Source organism: Zootoca vivipara, chromosome 5, assembly GCF_965207765.1.
Source record: "Zootoca vivipara chromosome 5, rZooViv2.hap1.1, whole genome shotgun sequence".
Classification (NCBI taxonomy): Eukaryota; Metazoa; Chordata; class Lepidosauria; order Squamata; family Lacertidae; genus Zootoca; species Zootoca vivipara.
Genome location: NC_142588.1, coordinates 73,883,983 through 73,906,279, shown reverse-complemented (window position 1 = coordinate 73,906,279; position 22,297 = coordinate 73,883,983). Strand labels below are relative to the sequence as shown.

Here is a 22,297-nt window from a genome sequence, read left to right as displayed (position 1 = left end):
AATTATCATCTATAAGAAAGAAGCAGCTACGATATTCCTGTATGTGGAATTGACCGGTTCTGGCACTTTGTTTGCATAAAGTTTGTTCCATAGGTTCTTATTAAAAGGGCCCAGTGCCTTATTGTCTAATGATGTATACAAGTTGCTGGTATGTACTGAATTTTAAAGTAATACTGATGGAACCTGCCAAGTTCCAGCTCTGCTTAATTTAGGCACACAAAGTTCTGCCTGACTTCAGCCAGGAGCTGAATCTCACCACCTTGATATTGTATACAGGAATCTCAACTCTCTTTTTGCATTTTGCAGAATGAGGTGTTGCATGTTATGGACATTTAGGAGGCAGTCCTGTGAAAGTTAAATACTTATAAATATCACTAATTTCCGTGAGAGTGAGCTAAGCAGAGATTTCAACTCTCCCTTCAAAGTAATGGGACTTTTAGGAGTTATTAATGGTCATGCCGAGCTGCTCGCTAAAATAATATCTGACAGCTAAATGCAAAAAAATGTAGCCTCTGGGTTGTAGCCATAGTATGTATTTGCAATATTTTATTTAAATGCCTTAAAAGGAAGTGTCATGGAATAACAGGAAGGGGCATTCTTTTAAAGCCAACAGAGTTTGTCAGTTGTAGCCTGAGGTTCAGCATTCATCTTGTTTCTGCATTTGAACTTGAGGGTGGCTGTGGTCAAAATGACTTGTTCTACATTGTCAGAAAAAATGAATATACTGCAGGGCCAAGGGAAGATATTCCCACCTGCTCTGCAGTCTTTTCATAGCACCTGAATGAGACTTGCAGACAGCAGTTTGAGAACCTCTGCATTATGGAGATAGAGATATGAGAAAAAGCTGGGAAGCAGGGATTATTTGCTTAGCATCAGGGCCGGCGCCTCCATTTAGGCAAACTAGGCCAAGGCCTAGGGCGCCGAAATGGAGGGGACGCTGTCGAGCCTGCCCACCGCCCGACTGCCGGCGCCTCCACGCACATCGCCGCAGCCTGGCGGGTGGCTCCTCGGCTCCGCGCCTGAAATGGAGCGGGTGCTGGCGAGCCTGCCCGCCGCCCACCCGCGCTGCCGCCAGCGCCGGGAGCAACGAGCGAGCGGTGGCGGTGGCAGCGCCCGTAGCTGAAGCCTTCAGCTATGGGCGCTGTTGCTGCCGCCGCCGCTGAATAGCTCACAGCGTCCCCTCCATAGGCGGGAGGCGTGCAAGCCAAAATGAGAGCTCAGCGCCCTCCCGCCTATGGAGGGGACGCAGCGGCGTCAGCGGTTGTGCGCGCGTCATGACGCATGTGCCGGGCGGAGGCGCCAGAAGGCGATTTAGCCTAGGGCACAAAAAGCCCTAGCACCGGCGCTGCTTAGCATGATAACTAGGTCATATCCTTCTTCAACAAACTGGCACCCTCCAGATTTTCTGGACTACAACGCCCATCAACCCTATCGTTTTGAATACTGTAAACTTTTTCATAATGCTTTTTATTTTTGCTTCAGAAACTTTTCACAATTCTGTGGACAAGCAACCAAAATACCCCTTCCTTTTGGTGCATGTGGGAACCAATGACACTGCAAGCCATAGCTTACAGAAGATCAAAAATGATTATGAGGCTCTGGGCAGGAAGTTGAAGCAATTAGATGCACAAATTGTCATCTCTTCTGTCCTCCCAGTTGAACGACATGGCCCAGGGAGAGAGGGGAAAATAGGGGAAGTGAACAACTGGCTTCGCAAATGGTGCAAACAGGAACGGTTTGGATTCCTAGATCACGGTCTGCAGTTTCTTGAAGATGGACTTCTGGCAAGTGATGGACTGCACCTCACAAAAGTTGGGAGGAATGTTTTTGCCACAAAACTCAAAAACCTCATCAGGAGGGCTTTAAACTGACTTATGTGGGGGAGGGAGACAGTGGTCCTGAAGGTAGGAGTCTATCAAATGCTGAAGATGATCATCCAAATGTCAAGGACCAAATGGAGCAAGCAGCATGCAGACCTAGTGGTGGGACGAAAATATCCTTAAATAAGAGACATGGGGGAATGATCAACGGTCTTCAATGTCTGTATACTAATGCACAGAGCATGGGAAATAAACAAGATGAACTTGAGCTCTTGGTACAGCAAACTAAATATGACATAATAGGCATCACTGAAACCTGGTGGGATGAGTCTCATGACTGGAATGTAGTAATAGAGGGATACAATCTATTTAAGAGAAATAGACCAAACAGGAAAGGAGGAGGAGTAGCTTTATATGTTAGGGATATGTATACCTGTGAAGAGATCCAGGATTTAAAACTTCAAAGCCAAATTGAGAGTATCTGGGTCAAAATTAAGGGAGAGAAAAACAACAGTGATCTCATTGTGGGAGTTTACTATAGATCCCCAAGCCAAACTGAGGACACAGATGATGCCTTCCTGGAACAGATGGCCAAGCATTCCAAAGGAAGTGAGATAGTAGTAATGGGGGATTTCAACTATCCTGATATTTGTTGGATGTCAAACTCAGCCAAGAGCATAAGGTCGAACAGATTCCTCACTGGCCTTGCAGACAACTTCATTGTCCAGAAAGTGGGAGAAGCAACAAGAGGATCAGCCATTTTAGATCTGGTCCTAACCAATAGTGATGACTTGGTTAGTGGGGTAGAAGTGGCAGGATCATTAGGTGGGAGTGACCATGCTCTTCTGGAGTTTACTATCCAGCGGAAAGGAGCAACCAAGCATACTAAGGTCCAAATTCTAGACTTTAAGAAAGCCAACTTCAGAAAACTTAGGGAAACGCTGGGTGAAATCCCATGGACAGTAATACTAAAAGGGAAGGGAGTTTATGATGGTTGGGAGTTTGTTAAAAGGGAGATATTAAAAGCACAACTTCAGGCAATACCAATGAGATGGAAACATGGAAGGTGCCTAAAGAAGCCAGGCTGGCTATCTAAAGAACTTTTGACTGAGTTAAGATTTAAAAGGGATATGTACAAAAAATGGAAAAGGGGGGAAATCTCCAGAGAGGAATTCAAACATATAGCCAGCACGTGTAGAGACAAAGTCAGAAAAGCTAAAGCACAGAATGAACTCAGGCTCGCTAGAGAGGTTAAAAGCAACAAAAAGGGCTTTTATGGGTATGTCCGTAGCAAAAGGAAAAACAAGGAAACAGTGGGGTCACTCAGAGGAGAAGATGGTGAAATGCAAACAGGGGACAGAGAAAGGGCAGAACTCCTCAATGCCTTCTTTGCCTCAGTCTTCTCCAAGAAAGAAAACAACGCCCGACCTGAAGAATATGGAGCAGATGATTCAGCAGGGGAAACACAGCCCAGAATAAGTAAGGAGGTAGTACAAGAATACTTGGCTAGTTTAGATGTATTCAAGTCTTCAGGGCCAGATGAACTACATCCAAGAGTATTAAAAGAACTGGCAGAGGTGATTTCAGAACCACTGGCAATAATCTTTGAAAATTCCTGGAGAACAGGCGAAGTTCCTGCAGACTGGAGGAGGGCAAATGTTGTCCCTATTTTCAAAAAGGGGAAAAGAGAGGACCCAAACAATTACCGCCCAGTCAGCCTGACATCAATACCAGGAAAGATTCTAGAGCAGATCATTAAGCAAACAGTCTGTGAGCACCTAGAAAGAAACTCTGTGATCACTAAAAGTCAGCATGGGTTTCTGAAAAATAAGTCATGTCAGACTAATCTGATCTCATTTTTTGACAGAATTACAAGCCTGGTAGATGAAGGGAACGCTGTGGATGTAGCCTATCTTGATTTCAGCAAGGCCTTTGACAAGGTGCCCCATGATATTCTTGTAAAGAAGCTGGTAAAATGTGGGCTAGACAATGCTACCATTCAGTGGATTTGTAACTGGCTTACTGACCGAACCCAAAGGGTGCTCATCAATGGCTCCTCCTCATCCTGGAGAGTAGTGACTAGTGGGGTGCCACAGGGTTCTGTCTTGGGCCCAGTCTTGTTCAACATCTTTATCAATGACTTGGATGATGGGCTTGAGGGCATCCTGAGCAAGTTTGCAGATGACACCAAATTGGGAGGGGTGGCTAACACCCCAGAGGACAGGATCACACTTCAGAATGACCTTAACAGATTAGACAACTGGGCCAAAGCAAACAAGATGAATTTTAACAAGGAGAAATGTAAAGTACTACACTTGGGCAAAAAAAATGAAAGGCACAAATACAGGATGGGAGACACCTGGCTTGAGAGCAGTACATGTGAAAAGGATCTAGGAGTCTTGGTAGACCACAAACTTGACATGAGTCAGCAGTGTGATGCAGCAGCTAAAAAAGCCAATGCAATTCTGGGCTGCATCAATAGGAGTATAGCATCTAGATCAAGGGAAGTAATAGTACCACTGTATTCTGCTCTGGTCAGACCTCACCTGGAGTACTGTGTCCAGTTCTGGGCACCACAATTCAAGAAGGATACTGATAAGCTGGAACGTGTCCAGAAGAGGGCAACCAAAATGGTCAAAGGCCTGGAAACGATGCCTTATGAGGAACGGCTTAGGGAGCTGGGTATGTTTAGCCTGGAGAAGAGAAGGTTAAGGGGTGATATGATAACCATGTTCAAATATATAAAAGGATGTCATATAGAGGAGGGAGAAAGGTTGTTTTCTGCTGCTCCAGAGAAGCGGACACGGAGCAACGGATTCAAACTACAAGAAAGAAAATTCCACCTAAACATTAGGAAGAACTTCCTGACAGTAAGAGCTGTTCGGCAGTGGAATTTGCTGCCAAGGAGTGTGGTGGAGTCTCCTTCTTTGGAGGTCTTTAAGCAGAGGCTTGACAGCCATCTGTCAGGAATGCTTTGATGGTGTTTCCTGCTTGGCAGGGGGTTGGACTGGATGGCCCTTGTGGTCTCTTCCAACTCTATGATTCTATGATTCTAGGAGAGGACTGCACCCCTGTTTCCACCCTTGCCTAGCCCTGCAGCCTCTCCTTCAAATGAGCAGCCCTGCTCCTTTGTTCGGTAGATGCAGCCCTCAGTGCTGGTCACTGCATGTAATGAGCAAATGTAATGCAGTACTGTATTTTAATTTTCGACTTGGATGCATGGCCTCTGTTTTATTAGGGATGGCAATCCTGACAACTTTAACATTGCCCCCTGCTGCTTATTCACTGTAGCGCTCCATTGAAATTATTTCTGCTGCTGTTTATTCTTTCCTTGGAGCTTTGGAAAGCCAAGGAGCTGCTTGTTTTCTTACGAGGAGGCGGCTTAAAATAAGCCTGTTCAGATTGCTTGCTGTGGCCTTTTAGCATGCCTTTGGGGATCATTCATGCCCAGGTAATACAAAAACCCCTGCAGTCCTTAACACAGGACCCTCACCTCACCTCACCTCCATTTTCCTCATCTACGTAGTTTTGGATGAAAGTGAATGCTGTCAGGTGACTTGGAGGGCTTCAGTTTCACTTATTTATACTTTGAGAGGCTTAAAAAATCCTTAATTCTGACCGAAAGCAGAGCCTCATGTTATGGTACCTGCGCGTTGGTGATGTTGTTATGCCACTTAGTTGCATTTTCAGTACACGCTAAACCTTTAAAACACATTTGAAGCACATGCTTTCCCTCAATAAATTCTAGGCACTGTAGTTACCAGGAATTGGAACTCTGGTAGGGAATAAGCTACACGTATTTATTTTGCTTTAACTTTTCTGTTAAGAAGATACAGGGGCAGGAGTTGTGTTTTACCAGATGCACTGCAATTTGTGCATCTGATGCCATGTCCAAGATGGGTACATACAGGCACCAAGGAGAAGGCTTGACTATGGCAAAATCATAGGTTTGTAATGACCAACACCAGCATACCTCACTCGTCTCAAAACTTGCAAAATGGCTAAAAACAGTTGCAAAAGAATCTGTTGCAAATGTAAACGTAACATGCCGTGAGCTGAATCCAGAGCGGGTCCACTAACTCCTAGGGGTGGGTGGGGTGAATTCAGCCCCCTCAAAATCTGCTGGCACAGGGCTGGGTTCTGCGCTTGGCCTCCTCCCGATGATGCAATGTTGCACGTGCATTGTGTGCATGATGTCACACGTGTGCAACACATGCTGGGCCCATGACATCACATGTGATCGCTGTGCACCAGGAAACACCCCCCTCCCCTATTGGGTACAAGATGGCACCTCTGATCCAGAGTTACTCTCAGCAGAGTTCTGCTTGCTCTAGAGTCTAGAGGAAGGAGATGGGATTGTTGATTGTCACAGCCTCCCACTCCTTGCTTCTCATGCTGCTTGTGGGGAGGATGTGACCCTCAGCCCTTTGGAGCAGCTTGTTGGGTAGCACAGGGGACAGCACAGGGAAAGAGAAATTGGCTAAAACAGCTTCCCCATCCCTTCTCCATTGGGGATGTTTTTAATGTTTGATGTTTTATCATTTTTTAAATATTCTGTTGGGAGCCGCCCAGAGTGGCTGGGGAAACCCAGCCAGATGGGCGGGGTATTTATTACAGTCATACCTGGGTTTAAGTACGCTTCAGTTTGAGTACTTTCAGTTTAAGTACTCCACGGACCCGTCTGGAATGGATTAATCCACTTTCCATTACTTTCCTTGGGAAAGTTTGCTTCAGGTGAAGTACGCTTCAGGTTAAGTACAGACTTCCAGAACCAATTGTGTACTTAAACCAAGGTACCACTATATTATTAACTCCACATGATCTTGGTGCCTTTACATGAATGGAAAGAGCCCTTTTGTCCATGGAATGACCATGGATTGGATACAATAAAACAGACAAGAAGAATGAAATAGCTGCAAAATAAGATTACATGAATGGGAGCATTTCTCCATTAAGCAAATCTAAAATGGTGACATTTGGGGTGACATCCTCCCCCCCCAAAAAAAGAAAAAATCGGATTCAGCCTTCTTTACCATGGGCGAGAACACTTTTAAGCTTTCGTTATTAACATAGGCTTGATCCCTTTTCAGCCTAGCTACATTTCAGTCCTTAAAAAAAAAAGTTAAAAAAATTACACGCCTAATATTGAACTTTCCCGCAAGGTGATTGGCACAACTAATGTCTTCAAAATGTTCCGTTTCCTCTCTGCAGTTTGAAAAACACTATGGAGAAATCTGTGAGTTCTGTGGCAGCCCACTGAGAAATTATCCGTCATTTGAAAGTCTAGAACAAATAGCAGAATATGGAAATGTAAGTAATGGGGAAATCATCCTAATGGCATCGCTACAAAGTCAAGGGTGACGTGGCCACAAGGTAACTGTAGGATCTTGCTTTCCAGCTTTTCTGTTGCCAGAAATGCAGAGATCTTCACGAGTTCCTTGTCAATGAGAAAAGGCGCTATGCAAAGGAAGGAGTTCAGCTGATTGATATCACCACTAAGCAGGTGGAAGGAACTGCGGAAGAGAGGAAAAAAGCCAGAGAAAGAGCTCGTCAAAGGTACTGCAAGCTGGTTGGTGTACTTGCCATTTTCGGGAACAATTTTGGTATCATTTGGGGCAAGCCAGCATTTCTGAAGTGTTTTGCAAGAAAGAGCGGGGTAATGATTACAGTGGTACCTTGGTTCTCGAATGGCTTGGCTCCCAAACAAATCGGCTCCCAAACACCGCAAACCCGGAAGTGTTCCGGTTTGCGAACATTTATCGGAAGCCGAACGTCTAACGTGGCTTCCACGGCTTCGGATTGAGTGCAGGAAGCTCCTGCAGCCAATCAGAAGCTGTGCCTTGGTTTTCGAATGGTTTCGGGAGTCGAATGGACTCCTGGAACGAATTAAGTTTGAGAACCAAGGTACAGTGGTACCTCGATTTGCGTACTCAATCCGTTTCAGGGTGCCGTTCGCACCCCAAAAAGTACACAGCCCAAGAGGGGCTTCTGCACACGTGCGAAGTGTGCAGAACACCTCTGTGCATACACGCGTGGCGGAACCTGGAAGTAAACACTTCCAGGTCTGCCGCGTTCTTAAGCCGAAAGTACGCAACTCACAGCGTACTCAACCCAAGGTATGACTGTACCACTGTATATTGAGTTTTGAGCTTTCCTGCTAATTCAGGAGGTCTGGCCCTGATTCATAGGCTTTAGCCAATGGTTACACACAAACATGTGCAGTCAAATTCTCTGTTATAGAAAAAGATATCGTGAGCAAGACCAGGGTGATCTGCAGGAGAGGAGCATCTCTTCTGTTTCAGTGGCTAAAAGATCAGCTAGTCACCTTGCCAACCCTCCAAGAGCACCTGAAATCCAACGTTTAAGAAATTGGGAATTCATGCCACGTATGTTTTGATTTTGCAGGCTGAAGGAGAAACAAATGGCCCAACAGTTTGTCCACCTCCCAAAAGAGAAAGAGAGAGAAAAGGACGTAGTTCCAACTCATGTCTTCGACTGTGAGTTCTAATTTTTCTGCAAGTTATTATGGACAGTACTCATGAGTGGGTGAAACCATGAGAATGGCTCTTATAGAGCAGAGATTGAAAACTGGCACATATTCACTCTTACACTAGAATCTCGCCATGTCCCCAGCCAAACTCTTGATTCCCTGTTAATAGGGTTGCCTATGTGTGCAACAAAGAGTTGAAGAACAGGAGCTCCCTGTGCAGAGAGTGGTCTTGTACTGCTTCCTGTACAGAATGTCTTCCAGATTTCCCGGAGCTTGCCCCTGACTGCTATTGCTGTTATGTGTCAACAGGGGAGATGTGGTCATATCTCCAGTTATAGGGGGCAATTTGATTCAATTATGATAGGAAGAGCATAAATTATTTATAACAGGGGTAGGGAACCTTCAGAAGTTGTTGGACTCCATCTCCCATCAGCCTCAGCCAGCAGGGTCAGTGTGGAGGATGATGGCACTTGTAGTTCAACAACATCTGGAGGGTCAGTTACCCATCCTTGAATTAAATGGTCTCTTGGGCCAGATCTAGCATGTTCCTACCAACACACCTAGATAAGAGACGTGCACTGTGTTTTTTTTTAACTCTCTGTTTTATTGTTTCAGGTTAGTAAACAGGTTCATTATTAAGACTCTTAATATAAACATCCGTTGTAATTTTTACCTTGGCTGCTAATCCAATTTGTGTTGCTGCTGTGTTTTGCTATAATTTCTTTATTCGTTTTTAACTTTGTTATGGTGGTTTTTAATTCCATATTGGGAGCCGCGCTAATAATTTGCATTGAAGAGCAGGCTATTAAAAACCCAAATGAAACAAAATAAATCTGAACTATATTGAAATTGCTTTTTGTCCTCCTTAGTTCAAGTTTATTGAATAACCTTTATTGAACAACATTCTGTGCTGCTTCATGTTCCCTAGATTCTCGGCAACTCAGCACCATTTCCTACTGCCTGTCCCAAATTGGACCTTCCATGTCAGGCTGGACGAAGATGCCTCTCCAGGGAATTAAATTCCAAAGTCCCACGAGCCAAGAGGCTAGCTACAGCATCTCTAGCTGCGATTTCACTATTGCAGGTGGAAAGGTAAGTACCTGGATTCTCCTGCGCTGGAACCCCATTATTGGACCTCCTTCTGCTTCCAGGATAAAATCATTGGAGCATTCTGCATTTGACTATGGCAACAGCTGCACCATAATACCACTTTAACAGTAATAGCTCCCCCCCCCCCCCCCCCGCCCACCAGACATCCTGGAGACTGTCGTTTGTTAAGGGTGATGAGACACTCCCACACACACATTTTCCCTCCCAGAGCGACAATTCCCAGAGTGATTTAACCACCAGACCCTCTTCCTATGGAACTCTGGGATTTGTAGTTCTATTAGGGATGCTGGAGCAGGAGACTTCCTGCATTGGACTTTAGCTGCCGGCAGAATGCTGCCTTGAATGTTTGCCTATGTAACATCCAACCTGGTTGCCGCGGAGGACTGGCTTGCAACCGCTTGTCTGAGATCTTGCACTCTGGTCCCTCCATTCCCAGAACGGTCAACTATTAACCGTCACTTGGCTACAGGATCGCTGAGCTGGGAGGCAGCAGGTCTCACTAGAAACTCAACTTGTAGAAGGAGAAAACTGGGAAGGGACAATTCAGTTGGGCAGCATAGCTTTTGGTTACCTAATCCCACCACCCTTTTTGTGTAGTGACCCTTTTTTCCCTGCCCCCCCTTTTGTATACCAATTCTCCTGAAAACAAAATATCATTTTAAAGTACATGTCTTGTTTTCCTTTCATGTGCAGTTGCTGAAAAACCAGTTCTTCCAGCAATACTACAAAAACGGTGTGAAGTTTCTTACCATGTTTCCAGATGGAAGTGCACAAATATTGTATCCTTTTTGTGGTTTGGGGGTTTTTTTTGGACTCGTGGCGATATCTGAGGCACATCTTTACAGTATTAAGCAGGCATCCCCAAACTTTGGCCCTCCAGATGTTTTGGACTACAATTCCCATCTTCACAGACCACTGGTCCTGTTAGCTAGGGACCATGGGAGTTGTAGGCCAAAACATCTGGAGGGCCGCAGTTTGGGGATGCCTGGTATTAAGGGTATAATTCAGCCAAAGCTAAGCACATTTTAAGTCCCATCAATTTCATTGGGAAAAGGTTAAGAACTCAACTCAAATTCAACTATGCATGTAACTTTACCTTACCTTTTAACCACCCTGTCACAGTCACAGTCAATATTGTAGTAAAGAGGGTGGTTTTTTCCTATTTCTATCTATGCTTGTACGTGAGGAGCAGATACCTGTCCTCCTTAGTAATATTGTGAATGTTGGACGAAGGGATTAATGCAGGCGCCCCCCCAATTTTGGCCCTCCAGATGTTTTGGACTATAATTCCCATCTTCCCCAACCACTGGTCCTGTTAGCTAGGAATCATGGGAGTTGTAGACCAAAACATCTGGAGGGCCGCAGTTTGGGGATGCCTGGATTAGTGCTTTACAAAGCTATGAGGAAGTGGTCTTTGTGCCTGCAAATTTCAGGGCTGCTATACTGCTTTGTTCCCAATCAATGCATGTCCCATAACTTCCCCCTGAAATCCTGTGACTTCTTATACCACAAATGTTACGGGGTGTTTTTGTCCCGCTTTGCTTGGGCTGTAGTGCGGGAGTCATGCCCCTGCTGATGGCAGTAATGCAATAACATTGGGGAAATATTACAAAACTAATAAAACAGAATATGTGGATGTTCCCATATAAACACACCGCTATTGCTGCACCAGTGATGCGTTGCAGAATGCACCTTCGGAAGATCACCGGTCTGGAGGGGCCCCAAGTGTCCACTGATGTTGGGACTTGGAAAAGAGCAGCTAGTACCAGGTTATTAGTAAGCTATTAACTATGCAATCCTAAAGCCATCTAGGGCAGTGGTTCTCAAAGGGTGTGGTGTGCTCCTGGCACTGGGGTGGCAGGAAGATTCAAGGAATCAAATCAAAGAAATCATTTAAATATTTCAGTGCAGTGCAGTGCAGTATAGTATCAAAATAATGTTTTTATTTCCAGAATATGGATAGATATTCAAGAGCACTGGTTATTCTCCAGTTCTCCAGAATCTATTGCGAACAAGGATTTTCAACTAATATGAAAGATCAGAAAAGAGAAAGACTTCTTTGTGTTGATGAGAGTTTGTTTGTCTAAGAAGCAAGCTCACACTTCTCACTGAGTTTGTATGCCTACTTAATGTAAAAGGCTTGCTTATAATTATATTTGGGGAACGGCCCATGTTCTTATGTAGCTGCATCCTTTTATACTTTCTGGACGTTCCATGATCATATTATAAAGAAGCAGGGGCGTAGCCAGGATCAAAACTAGGGGGGGGGCAATCCATGGTCGTTCAGGGGCGGGGCCCCAAAGTGGGAATGTGGGCGGGGCTACAGGGCCAGCTGGCCTGATGACATCGTGGCGGCGGCAGCGGCCACCTTGTGCTTCTGGGGCTGGCAGCATCGGCGGCTACCCTGCTTGGTTGGAGAGGACGGGAGGGTCGGGTAGGTGAGAGGGGGTGACAGGGCGGGCGAGGGCAAGGCAAGGCACGGCCGCAGACACGATGGCTCCAAGGCGTTGCTGCATATCAGCATAATATTTCAACCATGTTGTGGGTTCTTTTTTTAAAAAAACATAATTTTTATTGATTTTACAAATTACAAAAAACGGTACATACATGAACACCTTTTCCACCTTCTTCCCACCCCCCTCCATGGGTCCTCCCCTGCCACAGAAGTATCCCACACAGGTGAACAGTCAGAGATGGTCCATTTTATGCTTGGATTTCTGTCCTCCTCCCCCTCCCCTGCCCCCAAAGCCCCCCCCCCTGCCACCAGAGAGCTCCAGGAAACCAGGGCAGTACGCAGGAAGGCATCCATCCAACCATCTATTCTCATACCAAAAAGAGTAAAAAAAAGAAGAAGAAAAAAAAGACAAAAAAGGAAAAACAAAACAAAACAAAAATAATCTTTTTTCCATTCATAATTAATAAACCATATTTTGTGGGCTTCCCCGACCTCCCCCCTTCCCCGGTTTTCGTCCCTTTTTTATCCTCTTCAACAGTTTCTTAATCTATAGAAATAATTACCTTATACTACTTTAAAACTTGACTATTATCATTTTCCCCAAATATCTAAATCACTAAAAAATCAAACTCCAATTTTTCTTCCCGTGCCTAATTTTTTTCCCCCTCTATAAGCCTCCATATTTTCACCTTTTTCCAAAATCAATTCACTTTTAAACTATAACTATTCCCAATCTAACCTTTCATCCCCAATTTCCGGCTCCAACCCCCCAATCCAGCAAGTTCCGTAGTCAGCAGTCCAGTTTTAATCCTAATAATCCATCCTATTAATCACAACCTCACTCTCCCTTCACCCCACCCCCTTTTTACAGTATTTTGCCATCCAGGCCTCCATACTGCACCCCTGAGTTTCTTCTCTTCTCTGATTATTTTTTTCCTCTTCCCTGTGGGCATTCTGGAGTTCCAGTAAATCCAATCGTACCCCCCTCAAAGGAGGGGCACTCCACCTGACCATTGGGGAAATATTACAAAACTAATAAAACAGAATATGCGGATGTTCCCATATAAACACACCGCTATTGCTGCACCAGTGATGTGTTGCAGAATGCACCTTCGGAAGATCACCGGTGCCCCCCCCCAATTACTGGTAAATACTGTATTTAAAAGAGTCATCCCCCCATGTTGATGGGCTTTCTATGTGGGGCTTATCTGCCCCCCCCCCCCCACAGTATTAAGGACAGAAGAGGGAGGGAAGGAAGAAATAGAGAGAGGGATAACTCACATTTGTGGGTGCCTCTGGGTGATGTGACGCTGTGATGCTGGAACTCTGCAGCAAGAGGAAGATACTGGTACATCCAGATCACTGGATGTCTGTGGTAGATCACTGCTAGATCACTGGCACTCCTAAAAAAAGCTCACCCAAAATTTTCCTCCTCCCTAAAAAAAGCTGAACTATGACCTGAAGCCCTAAACAAAAATGGGCCTCCCTTCCTCCTAAAAGAAGCTCAACAAGTTTGACCTAAACTCAAAAAAAAACAGGGCTTCCCTTCCTTAAAAAAACTCAACAGCTTTGACCTGAACCCCCCAAAAGGGGGTAGATCACTCCCAGTTTTTAACTCTGTGAGTAGATCAGAGTCTCTTGGGAGGTGGCCACCCCTGATTTACAGTATACAGATGCAGGAGGAGGGGCAGACTGGAACACCTCTGCTTTTTATAAACATCACTGTGTCTATCAAAAGCTACAGCCCCCCCTTTCTTATTCATTTCCTTTTAGCCTTGCAGAGCCACCTTAGTCAATGCACCCTCATTAAATCGCCAATAGAACTCTTAATGTGATCCCTGAATGCTCATTAACAACTACCACTGAAGAACAATAGGGTGAATTGGTCAGCTATCAAACCTTGCCTGAAGGGATTTTCTGCTCCATTGTCTTAACTGCTTAAGTACCGGTAGCCACTTTGCTTTATTTATTTGATGTGTTTTTGTTACAGCTGTGTTCCCCCCCCCCCCAGCAAGTGGAGAGCTGCTCTCGCTAAAGCAAAGCCCTTTCCACTTCAGTTTTTGGAGGGGAAAAGTGTTGGTTATGGTCTGTAAAATACAATAATTTTTTGCTTCTAGGGGGGCAGCTGCCCCCTCCTGCCCCCCCTGCCTACGCCCATGTAAAGAAGTTGTGTTCTGTGTTATACATCAGGCACCACAAAGAGTCGTTTCTTTTTGTTATGCAATGTATTTCTTTTCAGTTAGAAAATCAGCGAGCAAATTTTTATTCTGAATGTGTAGCCCAGAGAAAAAAGTTGGAGAACCTCTGCACTAGGAGTAAGCTACACTGAATTCAGTGGAATTTAACTTCTCAGAAGATGTGTATAGAGTTGCACTGCAAATACTTTAAAGGCTATTAATGGTTCATAACTGAGTCTGGGGGGAAATAGGTGACCGTGCTACTAGATAAAGATGGAACAGATAAAAAGTAGCATGTTCCAAACTCCAAGCCTGGCAGCCACATTTTCGACCAGTTGAAGGATTTTCCTAGGAGCTACTATTTCGCTTTTTCTGTTAAAGGTGGTGGGTTTTTGCCGCAATCTTAGCCACTCTGTTTTGCTATCACACAACCCTGGAAGAGGTAGTGACAGTGTTTGTTTGGGTTTGTTTTTATTGAAGATTTTATTGGGTTACAGAAGTACACACAGTGTTTCTGGTGTTTGTTGTGATATGGGTGCAAAAGCATAGCAGAAAGTAGGACTAAATCGTTCAGAAGTGGTAGCAAAGAACACAAACGCACACAAAGAACTAATCAGTTGAAGCCACGCACACGCCTTGATAACACGACGTTAATGGGCCCGTTGGAACCTTATCTACATACAGCTATCCCTCTGGAAATCTGGCGATTATCATTGTACAAAGGAATGAGGGCACAGGCTATGTTGCCATAGTACAAGATGACAAGCCTGAGAATGCAGAAATCCAAGCGGTGTTCGATTCCTGTGGCAATGGGACTTGCTATCATTATTCAACTGGAAATGTGTGGTACGTTCAGTTCAATCAGGTTCGGTCTTGTTGTTTTACGTTTAGGTTGTAAAATGTATACCTGTGTTTTGTACTTAATTTGAAGGGTAGTCAGGACCTTGTTTTCTAATTCAAAAACATATGCAGTGTCCTTTGTTAACCAAACGGCACATAAAGAATACTTGAGGTTACTGGTGAAGGTAAAAGTTCCAACTGAACATTAAAAATGGATTTCCCGCCTAGAAAACTGCAAGAATTGGAAATTTGAGAGCCATTTCGAAAGCTTCATGTTTGTTCCCAAAATAGTCACATGTGTTTCGGCCCTGCTGTGGGAAAGGGAAGTTATAAGACAGAATGGCATTTTAGCTCCTGTGCTGTGGCTTCCTTTCAGCAGAGGCAAGCTGGCAGAATTAGCAGTAAGAGGGAGAGGTTAGCAGCATCTGAATGCCAGTCAGGGATGGAGAAGTAAGCTGAGTGCAAAAGCAGCCTGACAAGATGATGTTCAGCACATGAGGTTTGTCCCATCGCAACAACACTGTGCTAGGAGAAACGGCATCCTCTGAACTTGCTGAGCTCAGGGGTATTAAAAACCCCAGAAACCAAATTTGTAGTTCTGCCTCCTGATGAAAGAAATTCTAAGTGAGAAATTGTATGGGTTTTAATCAGTCTGTCAGCTCATTAAATACGTTTACATTTTCCTGTAAGTAAAATCAACCTTTTTTTAAAAAAAGAAGACACATTCCTTGTTTTCGCATTGACGAATGCCTATGCCACAGCAGCCATATTAGAAATGATATTCCCTCCTATGTCAAAAGAGAAGGAACAACTCTTCTGAGATGGTGTCTGTGTCAAATTACAGTCATACCTCGGTTTAAGTACGCCTCAATTTGAGTATTTTCAGTTTAAGTACTCCGCGGACCTGTCTGGAACGGATTAATCCACTTTCCATTACTTTCAGTGGGAAAGTTCGCTTCAGGTTAAGTACACTTCAGGTTAAGTACAGACTTCCAGAACCAATTGTGTTTGTAAACCGAGGTACCACTGTAATTGGGGGCAGCTTGTTAGCCAATGAAAAGGTTTTTAATGGAATAATTAAGTTAAATACTACCCTATTTGTCTAGCAATGGAAATGATGATCCTAAGAGTTGGGTGGGGTAACTCTGTTAGCAGGCAGGCTGATCTTTGATGAGGCAAGTGACCCTGGTGTGGAGGCAAGCCAGTATTTGGCTATTGTTGATCTGAACTTGGAGCTTGCCCTTGTACCTTCGCTATTTCCCCCCTATTTGATTTGACGATATCTGGATGTGAAGATGTTTTCAGCCAAGGGCTTGGGCTGTATAGCCAGGTTTTCCCCCACCCCCTTCCCGATTGGAGGCCCCCTCAAGTTGTTATTTTCCACATTTAGGATAAATGTTACGATTCGAGGAGGACATTATTCGGATGAAGTTGGCAACAAAGTGAAAACGTGGATCTGGCCCAACAATTTGCAGAAGTGCGTCTCAAGAGCACCATTTAAGCCAGTCTTTCTATCCTTGAACCAGAACGTTGGTGTCAGGATAGTTGAGCAAGACAGAGTAGCCATTTCTTTCCTTGCAAGCGGAAAACAGGCAAAAATCAACATAGGAGCAAAAGTAAAGGTACTTTAATTCAGAGTTACTATGGGGGAGGGTGGGATTGTTTTGGGGAAAATACAGAAAACGTTTTTGAAAAAAGGGATGCAGCAGTTTGCTTTGAACTTGCAGAGCTACTTGAAAAGCGAAGTTAAATCGGCCAAAGACTGACACATAACAAGACAATGCCTATAGTTCAGCATCACTTGACCAAATAAACCAAGATGTCAGTCAGATGGAAGTTAGGGTTCCCCCCCCCTCTAGTGAACAAAAAGAGGGAAACAATTTATAATTTCAAAAAGATTTACGAAAGCATTTACAGAGATGAATTTGTATAACCAAGAATTCAGGTTGAGACTAAAATGATGTGGCTTATAGGATAAGTTAAGAAAAAAGCAGACTTGAGAACAGGCCAAGAAAGAATATGATTTATATAAAACCTTTGAGTTAAAAATCTAGTAGGTAGAACACTCTTCAGCCATGAAGTTTAAAAGTTGATTATGTAATCTGATCCAGATTATAAACGTGCCCATAACTGTTCTTGAACTCCTCTCAAGCGCACATTGCTTAGCAATATACAGTATATTCCTGCGTATAAGACTACTTTTTCACCCAGGAAAATCTTCTCAAAAGCCAGGGGTCGTCTTAAACACCGGGTTGTATTTCTTATACAGTGAGTATATCCCAAACTCTATATTTAACTGGAAAAGTTGGGGGTCGTCTTATACGCCCAGTCGTCTTATACACCAGAATATACGGGTAATTCCATACATTAAATTTCAGCAAATTTGAAAACGAGAGCAGGAACTGCATGCTTTCTTTTTAACAGGGAATGCAGGAAATAGCAGTTTTAAGAGAATAAAAGGACATTGGGATGGATCCATCCAAGTTGTATTCAGAGTAGATCCATTGAAATTAATGGACCTAAGTTAGCCATTCCCATTAATTTCAATGGGTCTACTATGAGCAGGAATAATATTGGACATATTAGCAAATGTTAGAGACTCCTGCCCTTCTTGAGGTTTCAGCAAATGTGGTGCCCATGTGCATGCGAAGGGGGAAGTTTCTGAATACCAATCTGACTTTGAGTTGGTTTTATGCCTTTTGCTATTTCTGCAGTTTTAATGAGGTTGAATAAAAATAGGGTTAGTGGTTGTTTTTTGAGAGAGTAGGCTCTCAAGAAGGTAGAAATTAGTGCTCTTTGAACTCCTCAGTCCTTTTCCAATTTGTTTTTGGCTGGGAAGAATGAGAGGGAAATTAAAGTGAACCAACAATGCCAACTCCAGGGCTGGCATAGTTAACCCCTGGTCTGAGGGCATGCCAGGGAATGGGGAAGCACCCTCTTTTTAGCCTTGCCAACATCAGCAAGGTCTGCCCATCAGTAAATTCCAGCTAAGAAGAGGGAATCTGGCCCTTGCCTCACTTCACGGTCAGAGAGAAGTAAGACTACAATGTTGGTCAGTTTTCTCTCACGGTAATACGATTTAATTTCCCTTTATTTCTCTTGATTTAAAACAATACTCACGGTTAGGTTTCCTTCCCTGTGTGACCTTTCTGACTTTCTGCAAGTGAGAACTGCCATGTGACTTGGGAACTACATTAACTCCTTGCTTTTTTGCTTCCTTAAAAGCCGCTCGCTGACCATCACCCGTGGCCGAAGTTTGTGTCTGAAGATGACCTCTTCCTGTTTGCCTGCCGAATAAAGATTCTCCGCATCTTTGCTAAACTGCAAGGGTGTTTAGATTTTCCTAACAATGACTGGTGGGCTAAGCTCCAGCTGCCTTCGTTTCTTTTCACTAAGGCTTTGAGGTTAATGAACCTTTGTAAGGAATGTGAAGTAAGTTCTGCTCTGGACACCTTAATCATGGAAACATTAAATTCACCAACCTGATCGTGATTATGTTATATAAAGTTACTTGTTTCATTGTTCGAAGGAATATTTACTGTTTTGTTGAATTCTACAAGTATCGGAAAACAGATCTCAGGATTCATTTAATAACAGTTCCATTTATGCTGGTCACATAACATGCAGTACCTTCTTGTGTTATACAGCAGAAAAGGGGGACGCGGAGCCTACTTTAGGCAGGAAGTTAAAATAGATTGGCATTTTAGCACCACCCAACTCTATGAATTAGGTGCTGTTATGGTTCCGAGCCCAGACTCTACTTGAGGAATTGAGCTTAGACAGGTGCACTCATCCATTGTCTCCCGAGACAGACAGATGCAACTGTAATGGTCCTGGCAGCATGGGTTGGATCTTTGTGAGGTTTACAACTTCTGCAGAGCCAAAAGTTCCTCATATCTGATCTGCAGCATGAGTTGATTCCCATCATATATTACTTTGTACTGTGGCCTTTCACAAGCAGTTGATGAATGTAACAATACTAGAAACCAATTGCTTATGGGCCATGCCTGTCAAGTTTCCTTGAACAGCCTGCATGGCCACTAATTTCTGTTCTCCGTCTTTTTAGAAAACAGGCAGCTAGTCAATGGAAGCAACAGCTATATGGGATGTCCTCCCAAGAGCGGGGGGGGGGTTAAGTTTAACAATGTAATAAATAACAATGTAATACAGCAATAAGGGTAGGAGAAGAACGTAAAGACTGGAGAGAGATTTGGGTTTTTATTGTTTATTGATTCTTGGATTAAATTAACTGCATAGAAATTGGTACTCAAACTAGACCCAACACATTTTCCCTTCTAGCTCGTTTACCTAGGCCACATGTGGAACCAGATAACCAGGCAAAAAGGAACATATATCTTACAAAGAGATGGTGGACTGGATAACACCACAAACAAAATTCTGTGTTAGGGTAAAATTATTTGCGCACTTGTTCCCAAAAGGCAATTATTAAAAAGAACACTGAGGAGAAATGTATGCATCACTGTTTTCTTAGCTCACTGTTGATCTCTGCATCACCAAATTATGGTTAACTGCCCAGTAGTGGAATAGATAGAATAGGAAGCCCAAACCTTAGTTCAGAAAACTTGGTTGCGCATTTGGACTTTTTCTGCATTACCTTTTTTACTGATGATCAGTGCACACTAAGCTTTCCACCTGCTTTGTGGTGGGTTTTCTCTCTTCCGCCTTGGATCAAGAAATGGTGAGTACTCCTCTGAAACTGTTGAAGGGAAGAGATTTAGGCGGTTGATCCCCAGATGAATTTCGTCTTGTGGCTCCTCCGCAGGGTAAGTCACTTTGGTTTATGATGTTGAAATGGGTCGCTGCCAACCTGTTGGACTTGTGGGGTTTTATTTGTTCCTTTCCCTTACACTTCATCATTTTGACCAACTGGGTTCTTATATCCTTGCTGTATAGCGAATAGATAAAAGGATTTATCAGAGAATTGGCTTCTCCTAAAATGAATAACAAATCCTTCAGCTGTGAGCTCAGGCTGCAGGAGGTACAAGTAGCTTTCACAATGGCAGTTACATAATAAGGGCTCCAGAAGAGGACAAAACAGATAATCATAATGAGGACTGTCCTCAGAGCTTTGAAATGGCGGAGAGGAGCAGTAGGGGTATCTGGGTGCAGGCAGACACGCTGGATCTGCTTCTGATGAAGATAAGCAATCCTTCCCACCGAGATATGTAAACAGACCAAGGTCAGCAAGGCAGGGATATAGATGCCAAAGCAGATTATGTACAGGTAGTCACTCTTGGCTGCTGCCAGGACCCCACAGGTACCTGAGAGTTCACTCAGGCGAAGTTGTGAGAAAATAAGTGGCATGTGTCCCACCAAGAAGGAAACCGTCCACAGGACAACAAGAGAGAAGACTATAGGTTTCTTGCTCATAAGTGTAGGGTAATGAAGAGGCAACTTCACTGCCAAGTACCTGTCCAGAGAAACCAAAAGCAAGGTGAGAATGGACCCAATGCAAGGAGTGATGCTCATGCAGATCCGCAAGAGACAAAGAAACAGATTTTGGTCAAATAGTGCATCTGTTGCATCATCCAAAGCTTCCCCAATGCACATCACACCAACCAGCAGATCAGCAGCTGCCAAGTTAAGGATGAAGACATAGTTTCTGCTTGGTTTCTTCTTTCTCAGCTGACAGATGACTATGATCACCAAGAGGTTGGATGATGGGATGAAGACGCTTAAGAAGGCATGTAGCACTGTACACAACGTATCCGGCATCTTCTTTGAGAAGCAGCAGTGGAAACTACAGGGTTTAACATATGCCTTGCCTATGCACCTTACAATCAATCCACAAGAGGCGACATCAGGCTGGGAGGAAACATACTACTTTTGAGAAACTGGTACAAGTAACAGCAGCAAGAAGTGATGATCCCGTGTCTAGAATCCATTGGCTCTGCTCTGCTGGTCAGGGGGTTCTTTTCAAACCGCTGGGAAATGTTTGCCATAGAGAGAGATTGCCAGCATCACTGTAGCTTCCGAGTTCTTTTCCCCTTTGTGAATATAGGTTTTTCTTTTTCATCTGGCAGAGATGTGTCTGAAGATGCATGAAGGCTTCAGGCACAATGAACTCATTGGCTTGAGGAGGGGGAAAACACCTGGGTTGGGCAGTGCAGCCTTGTTCAATCAGTTCCTGAAACGGTCTTTGACGCAGAAAGATAAGGAAGGCGTTTGACAAACAGAGTGGAGAAACATTGTGAGCTCCTCCCCACCATTAGGCAGCTAAAAGGAGCTCATGCAGTTTAAAAACCATGTCCTGTTTGCATGCAGGAAAATATTCCTGTGTGTTTATGCTATTAATGCCAATGGAGTCAAATCATTTGATCTCGGGTAGAAAACATACTTCAGTTACTACGGCCAGAAAAAGGTCATTGTTTCCAGTTTAGTGGATACTGGATGTAAATACAAGGCTAGGATGTGAATTGGTAAAAGCTCACCAGAATCCTCACCAGAATGCGGGAGGCAGTGCAAGACAGGAGTGCCTGGCGTGCTATGGTCCATGGGGTCACGAAGAGTCGGACACGACTAAACGACTAAACAACAACAACAACACCAGAATCCAAGCTTTCCAATACTGGTTGGCTTTATTAAGCCAAAAGTAAAATGGGGGCTTAGTACTTCCTACATTTTATTTAGGAATGCAATCCTGGTGTCCAGTATTTCCTTACTTGGATTAAGTCCCATTGAACTCAATCTCTAATAAGACAAGAATAGGATCACACTGTTAACTTGACAAAACACTTTTTAAAAATCAATTGTTCCGCATCCTCCAGCTTTCTTTCAAAGCAGGGTAGGCTTGGAGGTAAATCACATGCACTGCCTGCAAAATGTTCCAGGTATGGCTAGGAGAGCCCTCTCCTTGAAAACTGTTGCCAGTCAGTGTAGAAAAAATGCTGAACTAGCTGTATTAATATTCTGACTCTTGATGTTTTAGGTTGCCAAGAAATCTTGCATTTTTCTTTAAAGTTCAAGGTTATGTGTTCGAGAGTTGTGATTTAGGACAGGGGTAAAACAATGTGTTGTCTTCGAGGCATTTTGTTCTGTAACTCCTGTCAGCCCCAGATAGCATGGTCAAGGTTGATTGACAGTTCAACAGCATCTGTTCTACACACAACACTCGCAGGCTTCCATCCTCCTGAAATCAATGTTTTGCAATGACATTGCTATATAAAAGTGACTAGTAGAGTATGAAGAGTAAGAGGGGTGGTACAAGAAGGGTCAGAACAAATTAGTAAATCTCCACCACCATTCCCTAAAACCAAACCCAGCTTCCTGGCAGTTATAGAAACTAAGTCTGTTGCTTATATTTCTGAGAGTAACCAGAGCAGGGCCCCAAATAGAGAGGGACAAGAACAGATAAATTACATAAAATTGGGCGCTGGAAAGAATA

The 22,297-nt window shown here is 43.9% G+C and overlaps 2 protein-coding genes across 4 annotated transcripts in view; one reads left to right on the top strand and one right to left on the bottom strand.

Annotated features, from left to right (window-relative positions):
• The window catches only part of ERICH6 (glutamate rich 6), a 38,257-nt gene extending 19,841 nt beyond the window's left edge, over positions 1 to 18,416 (top strand). For all 3 annotated transcript variants that reach the window (XM_060274482.2, XM_060274481.2, XM_060274480.2), the window contains 8 exons: positions 7,032 to 7,130; positions 7,219 to 7,376; positions 8,226 to 8,317; positions 9,239 to 9,402; positions 10,114 to 10,199; positions 14,737 to 14,898; positions 16,283 to 16,514; positions 18,118 to 18,416. In XM_060274482.2, coding sequence (XP_060130465.2) covers positions 7,032 to 7,130; positions 7,219 to 7,376; positions 8,226 to 8,317; positions 9,239 to 9,402; positions 10,114 to 10,199; positions 14,737 to 14,898; positions 16,283 to 16,514; positions 18,118 to 18,378 — 1,254 coding nt within the window. In that variant the 3' untranslated portion in view covers positions 18,379 to 18,416. The remainder of the gene's footprint in view (positions 1 to 7,031; positions 7,131 to 7,218; positions 7,377 to 8,225; positions 8,318 to 9,238; positions 9,403 to 10,113; positions 10,200 to 14,736; positions 14,899 to 16,282; positions 16,515 to 18,117) is intronic.
• A 685-nt stretch (positions 18,417 to 19,101) lies between these two features.
• LOC118093769 (glucose-dependent insulinotropic receptor-like) lies at positions 19,102 to 21,195 on the bottom strand. The gene has a single exon (XM_088669807.1). The coding sequence runs from the start codon at positions 20,626 to 20,628 to the stop codon at positions 19,582 to 19,584; it is 1,047 nt and encodes a 348-aa protein (XP_088525933.1). The 5' UTR covers positions 20,629 to 21,195; the 3' UTR covers positions 19,102 to 19,581.
• Between the last annotated feature and the right edge of the window lie 1,102 nt (positions 21,196 to 22,297).